At 40.5% G+C, this 13517-nt stretch overlaps 1 protein-coding gene across 17 annotated transcripts in view; it reads right to left on the bottom strand.

Moving 5' to 3' along the window:
* KIAA1217 (KIAA1217 ortholog) overlaps positions 1-13517 on the bottom strand; it is a 547404-nt gene that overhangs the window by 32930 nt on the left and 500957 nt on the right. For 13 of the 17 annotated variants that reach the window (XM_075211953.1, XM_075211957.1, XM_075211950.1 and 10 more), the window contains 2 exons: positions 6981-7085; positions 4183-4235 (listed from right to left, as the gene is read on the bottom strand). In XM_075211953.1, coding sequence (XP_075068054.1) covers positions 4183-4235; positions 6981-7085 — 158 coding nt within the window. The remainder of the gene's footprint in view (positions 1-4182; positions 4236-6980; positions 7086-13517) is intronic. The other 4 variants (XM_075211952.1, XM_075211966.1, XM_075211955.1 and 1 more) reach the window with 1 other exon arrangement.

The raw sequence follows: 13517 nt of genomic DNA, 5'->3' as shown, positions 1-13517 counted from the left end.
TTGCACAGTGGAGGGGGTCCTTCCCTTCTTTGGGGATTACTACAATTCTAGCTTCGAGCATTTCAGGGGGGAAGGAGTCTCCCTGAAGAACATTGTTGTAAAGGGAGCGCAGGTGGGGAGCAAGCAAGCCCGAAAACCTCTTATAATAAGCGGCCGTGAAGCCATCGGGGCCTGGGGCTTTGCCTTTTTTTTGCCCTTTAATGGTTTGCTGGATTTCCTCTATCGAGATCTCCTCATTGAGATGTTCAAGAGCTTGGTGGGGTAATTTCGGAAGTTTGGAGTTGGCTAGAAATTCTGAGATTAGAGTGGCATTGGATTGTTGTGTTGGGGAGGTGGGGGAGGGTGGGAGGTTATACAATTCTGTGTAATATTGTTGGAAGGATTTTCTGATGGCCGCAGGATCGTAGAGAAGCTGGTTGTGGGAGTTACGGATCGAGACAATATTATTATTCGTCCTAGCGGTGCGGAGACGAGATTACTTTCTGCTTTTATACTCTGCAGATCATTAAGTTATTGACCCTCAAGTGACCTGCAGAACATCGCGTAAAAGTCGTGCCTTTTACTTATGCTCATCTGCTGATAAGCTACTGTGTACTATTAATTAACAAAAAACTAATAATATCTAGATATATTTTACATCTACCTAGTTTCTTAATATTTAGATTGTTTTAATAAAACGCTCAACTTGTAGCCATAGGTGAAGCAACTTCATAGAAATACACTGAACATTAGTAATTAGCCCTATGCGGACTCCCATTCTGAGTTCAGGTAATATTACCATGTGACACCCAACCATGGGCCATACTCCCATGCTTTGTGAAGGAAAATATACCCGCCCCCGTGGGACTGTTTACAGGGGTCACATTCTCGTGTGAGATTCAGAAAGAATTTCTGCAATTCGGAAAATCTGTTACCGGAAAGTGCTAGATAGGTAACCGATCCCAAAGAACCCCGAGGGTCACCAATTATCCGAGGGAAATATGTGAGCGACTGAGGTTAACTGTGTAACGCTGGGTCTTGGTGGTATTAAAATTTAAGAACACCCAGGGGTAAATGTATCATAGTGCGGGTTGTACAAGTCGCCGATTTCCGGCGACTTGTACAATCCGCACTATGATACATTTACCCCCCAGTCTATTACGCTATATTTTGCAAAGTGCACTATATTAAGGGGCCTATTTATCAATCATGTTTCCCTGTAAATTCCCCGAAAACGAATAGCCGCAAGTCTAACTACCCTGCAACTGTATTATTGGTGCATCGCAGCAGATATCATAGATGTCTGCTGCTTTGCATTTTTTTTCGAAATACATAGCAATCCCCATAGATGTCTATGGGGACTACTATATACCGCAATTTAGCAGCTTTCGAAGAAAACTTTTACACATGTCGTAATGTACACAAGCTCAGGCAGCTACATTACCGTTTCTGATCATTCTCAGCACTGTTAAGCTCTGCTCCGAAGAGCGTGTGCAGCCCTGTCACATGACCCAGGCCCTTCGGGTCAGTGCTGTTTGGATGCCTGTGCGCATGTCCGAGTTATCAATCGGTGCATGCACACAGGATTTGACAGGAGGAACGAAGAAGCCACCCAGGATCACATTACGAAGATGGAGTGGTAAGTTTTTTTTCCCACAGGAACAGCACTTTATCGGAACTGCTGTTCCTGTGTTGGTTTTTTCATAAATATGAGAAATAGTTCAATAATTATCAATGCGATAAGGATTGAAAACTATTTTTCATGTTTTGCGGTCCTTGTTAAATATGCCTCTTAGACTCAAAAGCTTGTGGAAAATGCCTTGCGTGCACTACCCACAGTAATTATTAGAGCGGTGTGCAGGCTGGAATCCTCTGTGTGTATGGTTCAGTGGCTCTGTCACCGAGGTGGGGACAGTGAGAGCAAAATGTGGGAGAGCTGTTTTCTCTCCTCAGTTGAAGCGGTCACCTCATGTTGTGCTGATGCTGACATCCCCCATGAAACGGGATCATCACAATCTGCAAGTTCATTGTGTTTGGAAGGCCAAACAATACGTGTCTTCTGTTTCTGCTGACAGGAAGTTTACTTTGGGCACCAAACAACATTTCTCTGGCTGTTTTGACTGAGCTCCTATTTTTGGTACACAAACAATGAATAAACCGTAACTTTGTTGGTAAACGAGAATTTTCTATCCATTGGAAAGAAAAACACTGAACAGTAAAAACAGTCAAAGAAAATAAAAGCCATACAGGACTCAGCGTATTACAGGACAGCTAAACCTACAACTACAATGTGCCTTGCAGTGTACATTTGTCCAGGCTTACAGACATGGGGCTAGATTTACTAAGCTGCGGGTTTGAAAAAGTGGGGATGTTGCCAATAGCAACCAATCAGATTCTAGCTGTCATTTTGTAGAAGGTACTAAATAAATAAAAGCTAGAATCTGATTGGTTGCCATAGGCAACATCCCCACTTTTTGCAAACCCGCAGCTTAGTAAATCTAGCCCATGAAGTCTTCTGTGCACAGGAGAATAATCTTCCCTTAAGAAATCAACTTTATATAGTGCTTCCTCTTTATATCACCAGGGTAAAACATAAAGGGGAATGAAGTCATTGTCATGCACTTCTGTGCAGAGAACATACCTTGTGGTCAGCGAGGGTGGCACTATAAAAGGTGTGGTATAAAGAGGAGGGCACTGTATCTGTGGGTGTTATTAGTTTCTCTCCTAAATAAGCCAACATATATTTTAGGCTAAGTGGTCTTTCAAGCAAGGGTCAGTTTCAGGGATTTTTAAATCCTTGATATTATAACAAGACTTATGCAGATTGTATTTTTTTCATTATGGATTTTGGGACTATGAATATACTAAAATAAATTACTTATTTTGAAAGCAATATGTGTTTTCTTGTTGAGCAAAATTGGTATAGATTAATATGGAGCCTCCACAAAATCATTGTCAGAACATAACACAGCAGATTAACTACGTTTAATTAGTTTTATGTATGTTAAATCTGGTGGTAATTCTCCATTACATACAGATCCATGAATGGATATGGGGGAACAAATAACCACAATGTTGGAATAGACAGGGAAGTTAATTGTAAGTTTCGAATCATAAAGAAATAGTTCTGAAAATATTACAGAATCGGTTACTTGAGGGAGGACTGTAGAAAACAGTAGTACTTCCATATTTATTTCCAGTTCTACAATGCTATGGAAGACATTGATGGTTTATAAACTGCTACTAACAACAACAGAGGGATGTCATTTTTAACATAATCCCCTTACTATTTAGCACTGTCACATTTTTGACCTTAATTGGCCTTTGTTATAAATGATACTTTTATTATTTGCATCACCAAAAATAAATGTCTATTGAAGATTAATTTAAAAAAGTTAGCAATGTAAAAAAAATAAGCTAAAATATTAATATTCTAATCAATAATATAAATCATAAATCATATAAGCTGTTTTAAGTGGTAGATTGAAGAGAAGTCAATTCTGACTTATTAATGAATGTATTTTGTGCAGATTGCAATTTCTCATACACTTACTGCTGCACTATTATGGGCATTAGGAAACTGCAACTAGTAGGTAGGTAAGGATGAGGCCTGTCTTGTACTCCTACTGTTAAACCAGCAATCTGATCTGGAAGATGAGATTTTCTTTAAATAGCAAGTTAAGTACATTTTAAGCATGCATCTGATTTTTAAGTGATTTTCTTAGCTATTCTGCTACAAATCATTATCTCCCTTTGAAAAGCTCTCTATCTGGAAAAACAAAAATGTCTGACAGACATAGTCTATTACATAGACACAGACTTAAATCACTCAGCATGTCATGTGATGGCAGAAAGAGGGCAACCACAGAGCCACGTGACTGTGGTTGACATGGTAGTCCACAATCATAAATCATTATTTTTTTCATGGGATTGCTTCTTTCACAGTGTTTTCTACAAAGTGGAAGTAAGGCTCTGTATTGCTGCGTGTATTAATGTCACAGTTGCTGCTGTGTTTTATCAGTTCACATAAATGTAATCAAACAGAAAACTCAAACAGTGACAATTTGCATATCTATACCCAGAATGCCTTGCATCATGTTTTAAAAAAAAAAAAAAAAAAAAAAGCAGAGGACGATAAAAGAATGACCTCTCCAAAAGCTAAAGGACTCCCACTGATTTAGACAACTGATCGTCATACTGTACCTGGGCTGTCTGTGATTGGGGGAGTGCTGCTTGCAGACTTTAACACTTTTTCACTGAAATAAAAAGAGCAGAAAGTACAGTTATTATGAAGAGACAGTTCTGAGACTTGTCATTGCCATTCATGGATTTACAATAAATTTAAAAAAAAGTTCCAAAAGAATATTGAAACACATTATTATAACTGAATAAATAACCACTTACGTTATTTGTATAAAGTGGTGGCCAAACCCAAAAATGTGCCAACTCTCCCGGTATGTCCAGTAGACTCTCGAAATCCCGGTAGGTCTCCCGGACTTCCGGGAGAGCAGGTAAGTATCCCGCATACTGTAGTTTACTCGCCAAAATGACGCGATTCACTGTGAATTGTGTAATTTTGGCCCCATCCCCTGCGACAAAATGATGTTCTTGTCGCGGGGGTGGGACCAAAATGATGCTATTGACCGCGCCCCGTCTCCTCCCGCCACGCCCCCTGCCCTGGATCTCCCGGAATTCAGTATTCAAAGATTGCCAAGTATGACCTATACTGCACACCCTCTCTTACCGATGCAGTGATACACACAATGCAATTAAAGGCACTGCTGAAACCTCTTTGCACAGCCAGACCTTAGTGATGACACAACGTTCATCTACCAATAATGTGCTTTGGGGGAGTTCAAGCAGGTAATTTGTTTTCTAGTAAAATCTCAAGTTAATGTTGGAATCCGTATTATGCTGACAGTTGGAGAACACTGAGGCTTCATTTAGCGTTAGGAGCAAAACAAAAAAAGGAGCAAATTTGCACCCTGGCAAAACCATGTTGCACTGCAGGGGGGTAAATGCAACATATTTTTGTTCAGATCTAGAAGTGGGAGGTGACAGTTCCTAGTTCAACTCTAGATTGCAGTGTAAAAATAAAGCTGGCCAGCATTTATGTGCTACATGCAAAAGCAGCCAATATTTTCCCTGCAAGAAAACATAATAATTGCATTTGCACCCCTTGCACTGCAACATGGTTTGCTCAGGAGAAAATGTGATCTTTTCTTTCTTTCTTTGCTTTGCTCTGCTCATGTTTTGGTCTTAAAAAGCCCTATTTACATCAGGGATCTGCATTATTTACCACACCAGCTGCTGTGAACTACATGGTGCTCAATCACAGACAGTGGACATGTGAGACAGCACCTCCCTTGTAAAGCACGATTTCGCCTATACATTGAGAAGGTAGCCATTTTGAGGCTTGATCCAATATCGCTGCATCCCACGAATTTGAGACACGAGTTTGGAACATAACTTTGAAGTGTCCTATTTACTAGGGAACGGAGGCTGTGGTTTCATGAATATTGGTAACGGACACAAAAAGACGGACTAAACTGTGTGTAGGAGAAGAGCACTATTTATTTTCCGCTAATTGATGAACTGATGTATAAAATACTATGTGGGACATTTATCAACATAGTCACTGTGCACTTTGTTTTTAATAAACGAAAACTGTAATTAGCGAAATGGTGCCAAATTGAAGAAAGGAAATGTTGTTAATGTAACATGAATCAGTCATAGGTGTCGTTAAACAGTCCACACACAAAAATTACCTCAGTAGAATCAGGAATTTGTAGTAGTTAAGTGAGCAAAAAAAATAAAAAATCTTGTAAACATTTCCATAAATAGGTCAAAAAAGGTTTACACCAGATTAAAGGATTAAATTACAATATGTTTTATCTATGACCGTTGTTAAATGCCCCTCATGCTCACATAAAATGATCACAGTAAATTCTAGGGCCCGTGTTTTAATGCTCTGGAGATTTGTTAGGATGAGTTAATAGATCACATGCAGCGTTTGTTACGGATATAATATTTTCTTTTTTTCATTATTTTATTCACCCAGACATGCTGAACAATTTTGAAGAGGAGAAGAAAATGTCTCTTACGCCTAAAATAAGGATTCCATGCAAACATTAGGCAAATAAATGCAGCTGAAAAGCTTTGAATCCCCTCCAAAAAACCCAGCAAAAATAGTGATATAGACACATCAAAGTTTGAACAGGTAACTTGGACAGGTTCGGTGTCAGAGAATAAGCATAGAGAGCATCATTAGTGCGCCTGTGGTAACCATGGATACAAGGACATTGGTGGAATACTGATAAACTTGCTGGGACCTCTGGGTGTGGCCAATAACACAATGGGCAGAGATGAATACAAAGTGGGTGGAGCAAATAACAGCATCCAATCCCTTTCAGGCAAATGCCTAGTTTGTCTATGGCTCTATTACCACTAGCAGCAGGGATTAACTAGATAAACTAATTATATTTGCTTCACTGCACAATGTGCCAATATCAATAATGTTTTGAAAAATAAACACTTTGCACTTAAATTACTTTTCACATCTTTTTACCCTACAATTAACAATATAAAAAAAATGCAGTAATTTAAAATAATCTATTTGACACAATGTCAATTAAAAATAAATAAATCTGGTTGTCATTTAAAAAAATAAATAAATTGGCGTTCATGATACTTCACTGAAATACAAAGAATTGCACTACCCTTGGAGCTGGTATAAAACTGAACACATTGTAGATATTTACTGATCGTGGTGGTCAAGCCAGATGTAACATCATCGGAGTGACAGAAAAACAAGAGTGATTAAAATATGCTCTCTGTGTCGTTGTAGCATTCTGCTCTCTACCAATCTGTGTATGATTGCACCTATGTTGCCAATTGCCAGACAGCTGTGACCCCGCCCATTTATATGTTGCCAACATAGTAAATTCTGCCCTGGGTTTTGGCTAGATGTAAATGAAAAGTTTTTTTTTACATATATTTACCCAGGTGCATCCATACTGCTGCTGGGGCTGGGCCCTTTGAAAAGTGCAGTCTGAACCAGGCCACTTAGACTGGCAATCTGTTTCTCCATGGCATGCATCCTCTCTCTGTAAAAACAAGGGAATAGTCTATTACCAGCGTCGTCTCTGCGCTCATGGGGATAAAATGAAAATTAGCTTAAATGCCAGATCTGAAAACCTAGTGAAGAATGCATTAATGAGTGCCTGTCACATACACACAGTAGGGGAAGCAGAGTAGTATTTCACCGGCCTGGCTGCTAAAAACGGCACTTTATTATTAACGTCTATTTAAATAGCACCAGCAAATGATGCCGTGTTGTACAGACAATATTTGTGATTCACATCAGTTTTTGCCACACTGATGCTTAGAGACTAAATTCCCTAAGATGCAAACTAGATTACATTTTAATCAATCATTTAAATACCTGTATGTTTTTGGAGTGTGGAAGGAAAGCCACACAAACATGAGGAGAACATACAAACGCCACACAGATAGGGCCCTGGTCACGAATCTAAGGTAGGATCCCATTGCGGTGAGGCAGCGATGCCAATCGCTGAGCCACACTGATGCCCACTTGGTGTCACCGTTTTTTGTTTTTTTTATTTACTAGGTTAATAGTATAACAGATATGAAGAAGTATTTTTTTCCCAGACAAGTTGGCAGCCATTTTGTAAGCTGAACCAAGATGTGTGTGAATGCATCCTATTTATTTACACCAATGTCACACATTCCTGACAAATAATAATTCAGCCCACAAAATGGCTGCCGCCGCTTGGTACAGGCAACAGGTACACTAAGTTCGAAATTCATGGAATATGTATGGAAATGAAATAAAAGTCCTTAAAGTATATCTGCCATGCAATTTTTTAATAGTACGGCCCACATAAAAGCCTAATTGCAAGTTATTAAAACATATACTATTGCTGGAAAAAAACCAGATATAAAAATGTGCCCCTCCCTCTCTGTCATAAAAGCCTTGGGCAGGGGCATAACCATAAGGGGTGCAGAGTATGCAGGACCTGGAGGTGAGGTGGCCTCTTCTGAGCAGCCCATGGGCACTGGGCAACTTATGCTCCCTTTCTACATGGATCCGGGAGGTTGCCCTCCCTTCCGTGAGAAATTTGGGAGCTTCTCAGAAATTCCAGAAGAGTAGGCAAGTATGGCTTATGTTCAGATGAGACCCCCAACCTGCTCTCAATAGAGCAAGGAGAGAACAGCATTGCAGGGTCCCCATCCAAATTTTTCTATGGGGCCTGGCGATGCACTCTTCTGCCCCCGGCCATAGACATTATTTAAATTAGCTGTCGCTGTGGGTAGAAAATTCATAGCCAATGTACTAAAAGCTGGCGGCATGATGATGTCACAGGTGGATTCTCAGGAGCACAGTGAGCATGCTCCGCCAGTACATGGGATGTCCACACTCATTAGTACTCTGGAATATTTACAGCTGCCCAGAAGATTAACTAACTTCATGTTAATGTAACATATGTTGTCTGCTTAGATATCGGTGACAGAATGCATCATCATCATCATCATCTACATTTATTTATATAGCGCCAGCAAATTCCGTAGCGCTTTACAATTGGGAACAAACATTGATAAGACAATACTGGGTAATACATACAGACAGAGAGGTAAGAGAACCCTGCTCGAAAGCTTACAATCTATGGGACAATGGGAGTTAGAAACACAAGGGCATGTGCTACATCATATTGCACAATGGACCAGCTAGAACGCAAAGGTAAAAGTATTGAGTGGTCTGTGTGTGTTGCAATGTTGGTCAGAGGGTTGTTGTCTTGCGTTAGCTGTGTAGAGGATGGTAATAGGGTAATCTAGGGAAATTAAGATGGTGGTTGAGGAATGTCATAACCTTGTCTGAAGAGGTGGGTTTTCAGTGAACGCTTGAAGGTTTGAAGACTAGAGGAAGTCTTATTGTGCGTGGGAGGGAATTCCACAAAGTGGGTGCAGCCCGGAAAAAATCCTGTAACCGAGAATGGGAGGATGTGATGAGAGTGGAGGAGAGACGTAGATCTTGTGCAGAACGGAGGTGTCGAGTAGGGAGATATTTTGAGACAAGTGAGGAAATGTATGTCGGTGCCATTTTGTTGATGGTCTTGTATGTTAGTAGAAGAATTTTATACTGGATTCGTTGATATACAGGCAGCCAATGTAGAGACTGACAGAGTGGCTCAGCAGAGGAATAACGGTTAGTAAGGAAAATCAATCTAGCCGCTGCGTGCAAAATAGATTGTAGGGGTTAAAGTCTGACTTTGGGAAGACCAGTAAGGAGGGAATTGCAATAGTCGATGCGGGAGATGATGAGTGCATGAATTAATGTTTTTGCGGTGTCTTGTGTCAGATATGTGCGTATTCTGGAAATGTTCTTTAGGTGTATGTAACATGATTTAGATATAGAGTTGATGTGGGGAATAAACGACAGTTGTGAATCAAGGATTACACCTAGGCAACCAGCTTGCGGGGTGGGATTTATGGTCATGTTACCAACAGAAATAGAAATGTCAGGCAGGAAGCTTCTGTTTTTGGGTGGGAATATTATTCATTCAGTTTTTGAAAGATTGAGTTTGAGTTGGCGAGAAGACATCCAAGATGAAATGGCAGAAAGACAGTCAGTAACGTGAGACAACACAGATGGTGAAAGATCAGGAGAGGATAGATAAATTTGTGTATCATCCGCATAGAGATGATACTGAAATCCAAAGGAGCTTATTAGTTTTCCAAGAGAAGTGGTGTAGATAGAGAATAGCAGAGGACCTAGGGCTGAGCCTTGTGGTTCTCCAACTGATAAAGGAAGCGGAGCAGAGGTGGATCCAGAGAAATTAACACTGAAAGAGTGATTAGATAGGTAGGATGAGAACCACGAAGTATGTAGTGACGCTGGAGCCATTTGATCCAGAGCAGTTGCTAGGGTTTGATGAAAATGGGGTACTGCCCGATCAGGGGAGGAGAATGTAGAAATTGGGGAGAGAAGGTGTTGGAGAGAGGTGAAAAACTGTTGAAAATCAATAGAGTTGAAATTCCTGCGGTTGTGAGGAGGCTTGGAAAAGTTTGACACTAGGGAGAGTAAAGAACTGGGGGTGAGTGAGTAGCTAATAAGGTGATGATCCGAGAGGGGGAAAGGAGTGTTAAGGAAATGAGAAACTGAGCATAGTCTAGAGAAAACAAGATCAAGACAGTGGCCATCCTGATGAGTAGCGGATTCAATCCACTGGGAGAGGTCAAGTGAGGAGGTTAGAGAGAGTAGTTTGGAAGCAGCATTTGAACTTGGATTAGAAATAGGGATGTTGAAATCACCCATGATGATGGTGGGGATATCAGTAGATAAGAAGTGAGGAAGCCATGCAGAGAAGTGTTCAAGAAATTGTTGGTGTGGTCCAGGGGGGCGATAGATGACAGCAACACGCATAGAGAATGGGTTAAAAATCCTAACAGCATGTATTTCAAAAGATGTGAACGTGAGTGATGGGACACTTGGTAGAACTGTGAATGTGCACTGTGGGGAGAGAAGTAGTCCAACCCCCCCTCCTTGTCTGCCTCCTGGTCTGGGGGTGTGGGTGAAATGGAGACCACCATGTGAAAGGGCTGCAGGTGAGGCAGTGTCTGAATGCGTGAGACATGTTTCTGTTATTGCTAGAAGGTTGAGGTTGTTTGAGAGGAAGAGATCATGAATGGAGATAAGTTTGTTACACACAGAACGTGCATTCCAAAGGGCACATTTAAAGAACTTTGGAAGAGAGGGGAGACAGTTCATGCGTTTAAGGTTTGCTGGATTTCTGTAGTGTTCAGATATATGCGTGTGGGAGCATTTACAAGTGTTGCATTTATGTTTATAAGTATATATTAATAAGTATAATTATATAAAGTGTTTGACTTGGCATAGGTCATTCTGACACAAGACCCATAGACACACTCAAGGTACGTTCACCACATCGTGCATTACCCTGGCTGAAAAACATACAGCAAAGCTTCAGAGCTCTCTGGGGAAAAAAAAATGAAGAAAATGATCCAGAAAATCTATTCAGTCTGTGTCTATTTACTACACAGCAAAGGCATCATTTTATTATGCAAATGTATCTGATGCAAAGTAATTTAAATGCACAAATTATGCTCAGCAAACAGTTTTGAAATTATCCACTCTGGAAATGTATGAAGAAGAGATACTTTGCCATAAAATGAACTGAAAAGTAGACAAAATAAAAAGATGAAACGATTAAGCTTACTTTACTGAAACTAAAACTCTGCAAGCTGCCTGGGAACTGAAGGTATTAACCTATAAACCTACAGTAACTCACATAATTGCATTCTTGGGGCTCATTGTATCCATAGTGTGCGCTAGTAAACCCCTGCTAACCCATGGACCTCAATCAGGGCTTGCTGGCAAACCTTAGCCCGGGAGCCAAGGCTCAACTCAGCAGCCTATCAGGAACATTTTAAAGGAAAGTAATGCAGGTAGTCCAGTGATTCAGCCCAAGGTAGCCACTATGAGACGGGCCCGAGGGGCAGATTCCCTCCCACCCCCCAGCCCAGCCTGCCCCTGACCACAATACACCATGGCTGTGCACCAGTGTGCCTAGGTTGTCCAGCACACATTAAAGTGCACAACTACACTCCATTCTCAGGAGAGTAGACAGCCAGAAAAAAACTTAAGAAGGCAGACTTTGCAAAGGTGTAAATGTCAGTGACATTTATGTCTCATCGAAAGTCCAATCTTATCATTATAGAGCCCCCATCGCCCTTGCAAACATCTGCTATTCTGCAAATGCGGTCATCTTGCTCTGTAAACTTATAAATCTAGGTGCACTTGTATACCTCCCAACATGAGACATGCAGAATCGGGACAAAATAAGCCCCATCCCTGATCCATCCAAACTCTCCCAGATAATCCCCAACACACCCACTTTGAGGTGAAATTTCACCCATTTCAGTCACAAGCTCTGTGATTCAGGACTGTGCCTCCAAACCTGGAACATCTGAGAGGTATGGACATGAGAAAATTGGGACCCACAAACGAGCGGGAGATTAAAAGCAAACAAATAAGTGGCTAAAACAACCTGGTGCCAAACATATCAAAAGGATGTTACCAGACAGCGGCACAGATCATTCAGGGGACTTGTGCGATTAGATTAGCAAAGATGTGTCTGTGTGTGACAGGGACAGTGTCATGATATCAGGGGAAGGGGGGGGGAGAAGGGCTGGAGATAAGCAGGAAGCAACAGCCTGAGTGATAGATAGTGGAAGACACAGTGTCCCCCAACAGCACATAGTCAAGCAGTTTAATATAAAACACTAAGAAGGTTATGGTGTCCAGTTCATACGTCCAATTAGTGCTCTTTTCTTTTTGTTTAATGCGGGCCAAAAATGAGCTTTTGTCATTCAGCAAAAAATAGGTCGCCCTCTGCTGGCTGGGCTTATAATCAGTCCTGAATATGACCCAATTGATTTCCAAAAGATTTTATTGGGACAAAGCACTCATTTGAAACCACACACAGTGCAAACCTGGGCCAATTTGCCACTATTGCTGTATGTTTACCCAACTTTTGTCTACTTATCAAAGGTAACCTTATTATTGAAAACAAATGACTTCATGCAGTATGGCAAAAGTATGACAATATAATTAAAAGAAAATTTAAAAGAAAAAAGTAAAAATGATGGTTTGAGTCCAGATTCTCACAAACAAGCAGTCCTTCCATGTCTTATGTTATACACAGACTATTATTGTCTTATCTTTTGTAATAAATGCATATGCTTGTGATTGTATCCTGACTATGTAATGTATTCCTCAGCCTAAATTTGTCCAAAATTGGTTTAATTTAATTTTGATTGCAAACTTGATAATAAAGAGATCAACGTTTTCTTTATAACCTCTTAAAAGCATGATAAATATAGATGTACAACAAAATATATGTTGTGTAAACTGCAGAGTAGCATACTCCATCTATTCCTAGACTGGCCAATCTGGAAACAATTCTGCATTTTAAGTAAATTATGACTTTTCGAGGCTGATCTTGGCTTGCTCTTGTAAACCACAGCATATATCAGCCTTGAAGGAAACAACTCGGGAATTGGTGCAGAAGTAGGAAAACTATCTGACTTTTCCTCTAGCAAAATTCTATTATATGCAAAGTGGTAAAAGAGTAGATGAAAGGGGAGTGAGGTAAAAGTTCTCCTATTTTATTCCATCAGGAACAGAAAAGTCCGGAGTGTTATTATCACTGTGCGGAGAGCAGATAACAGCGAGCGTTGCAGCCGATCCCACGGCAGCGATAGAAGAACAAAGACCTCTATGTTTAGAAGGTTGCTTTGTGACTTCAAAAGAAAATAATATTTCCCTTCATGTTGTCATTTATGTTTGATCAGTAGTCATTTCAAAAATGATTACACCAGAGGTGCACGATCAGAAGGTCAACTCCAGCTGGGGTCCCAGAATCTGTTTTTGGGGAAAACGAATATGAAATACAATACATTCCATTGGGGACTGCTTGATTGGGGTCCCAGAACAA

This window comes from Mixophyes fleayi, chromosome 5 (assembly GCF_038048845.1).
Source record: "Mixophyes fleayi isolate aMixFle1 chromosome 5, aMixFle1.hap1, whole genome shotgun sequence".
Lineage (NCBI taxonomy): Eukaryota > Metazoa > Chordata > Amphibia > Anura > Limnodynastidae > Mixophyes > Mixophyes fleayi.
This window is presented reverse-complemented; position numbering and strand designations above follow the sequence as displayed.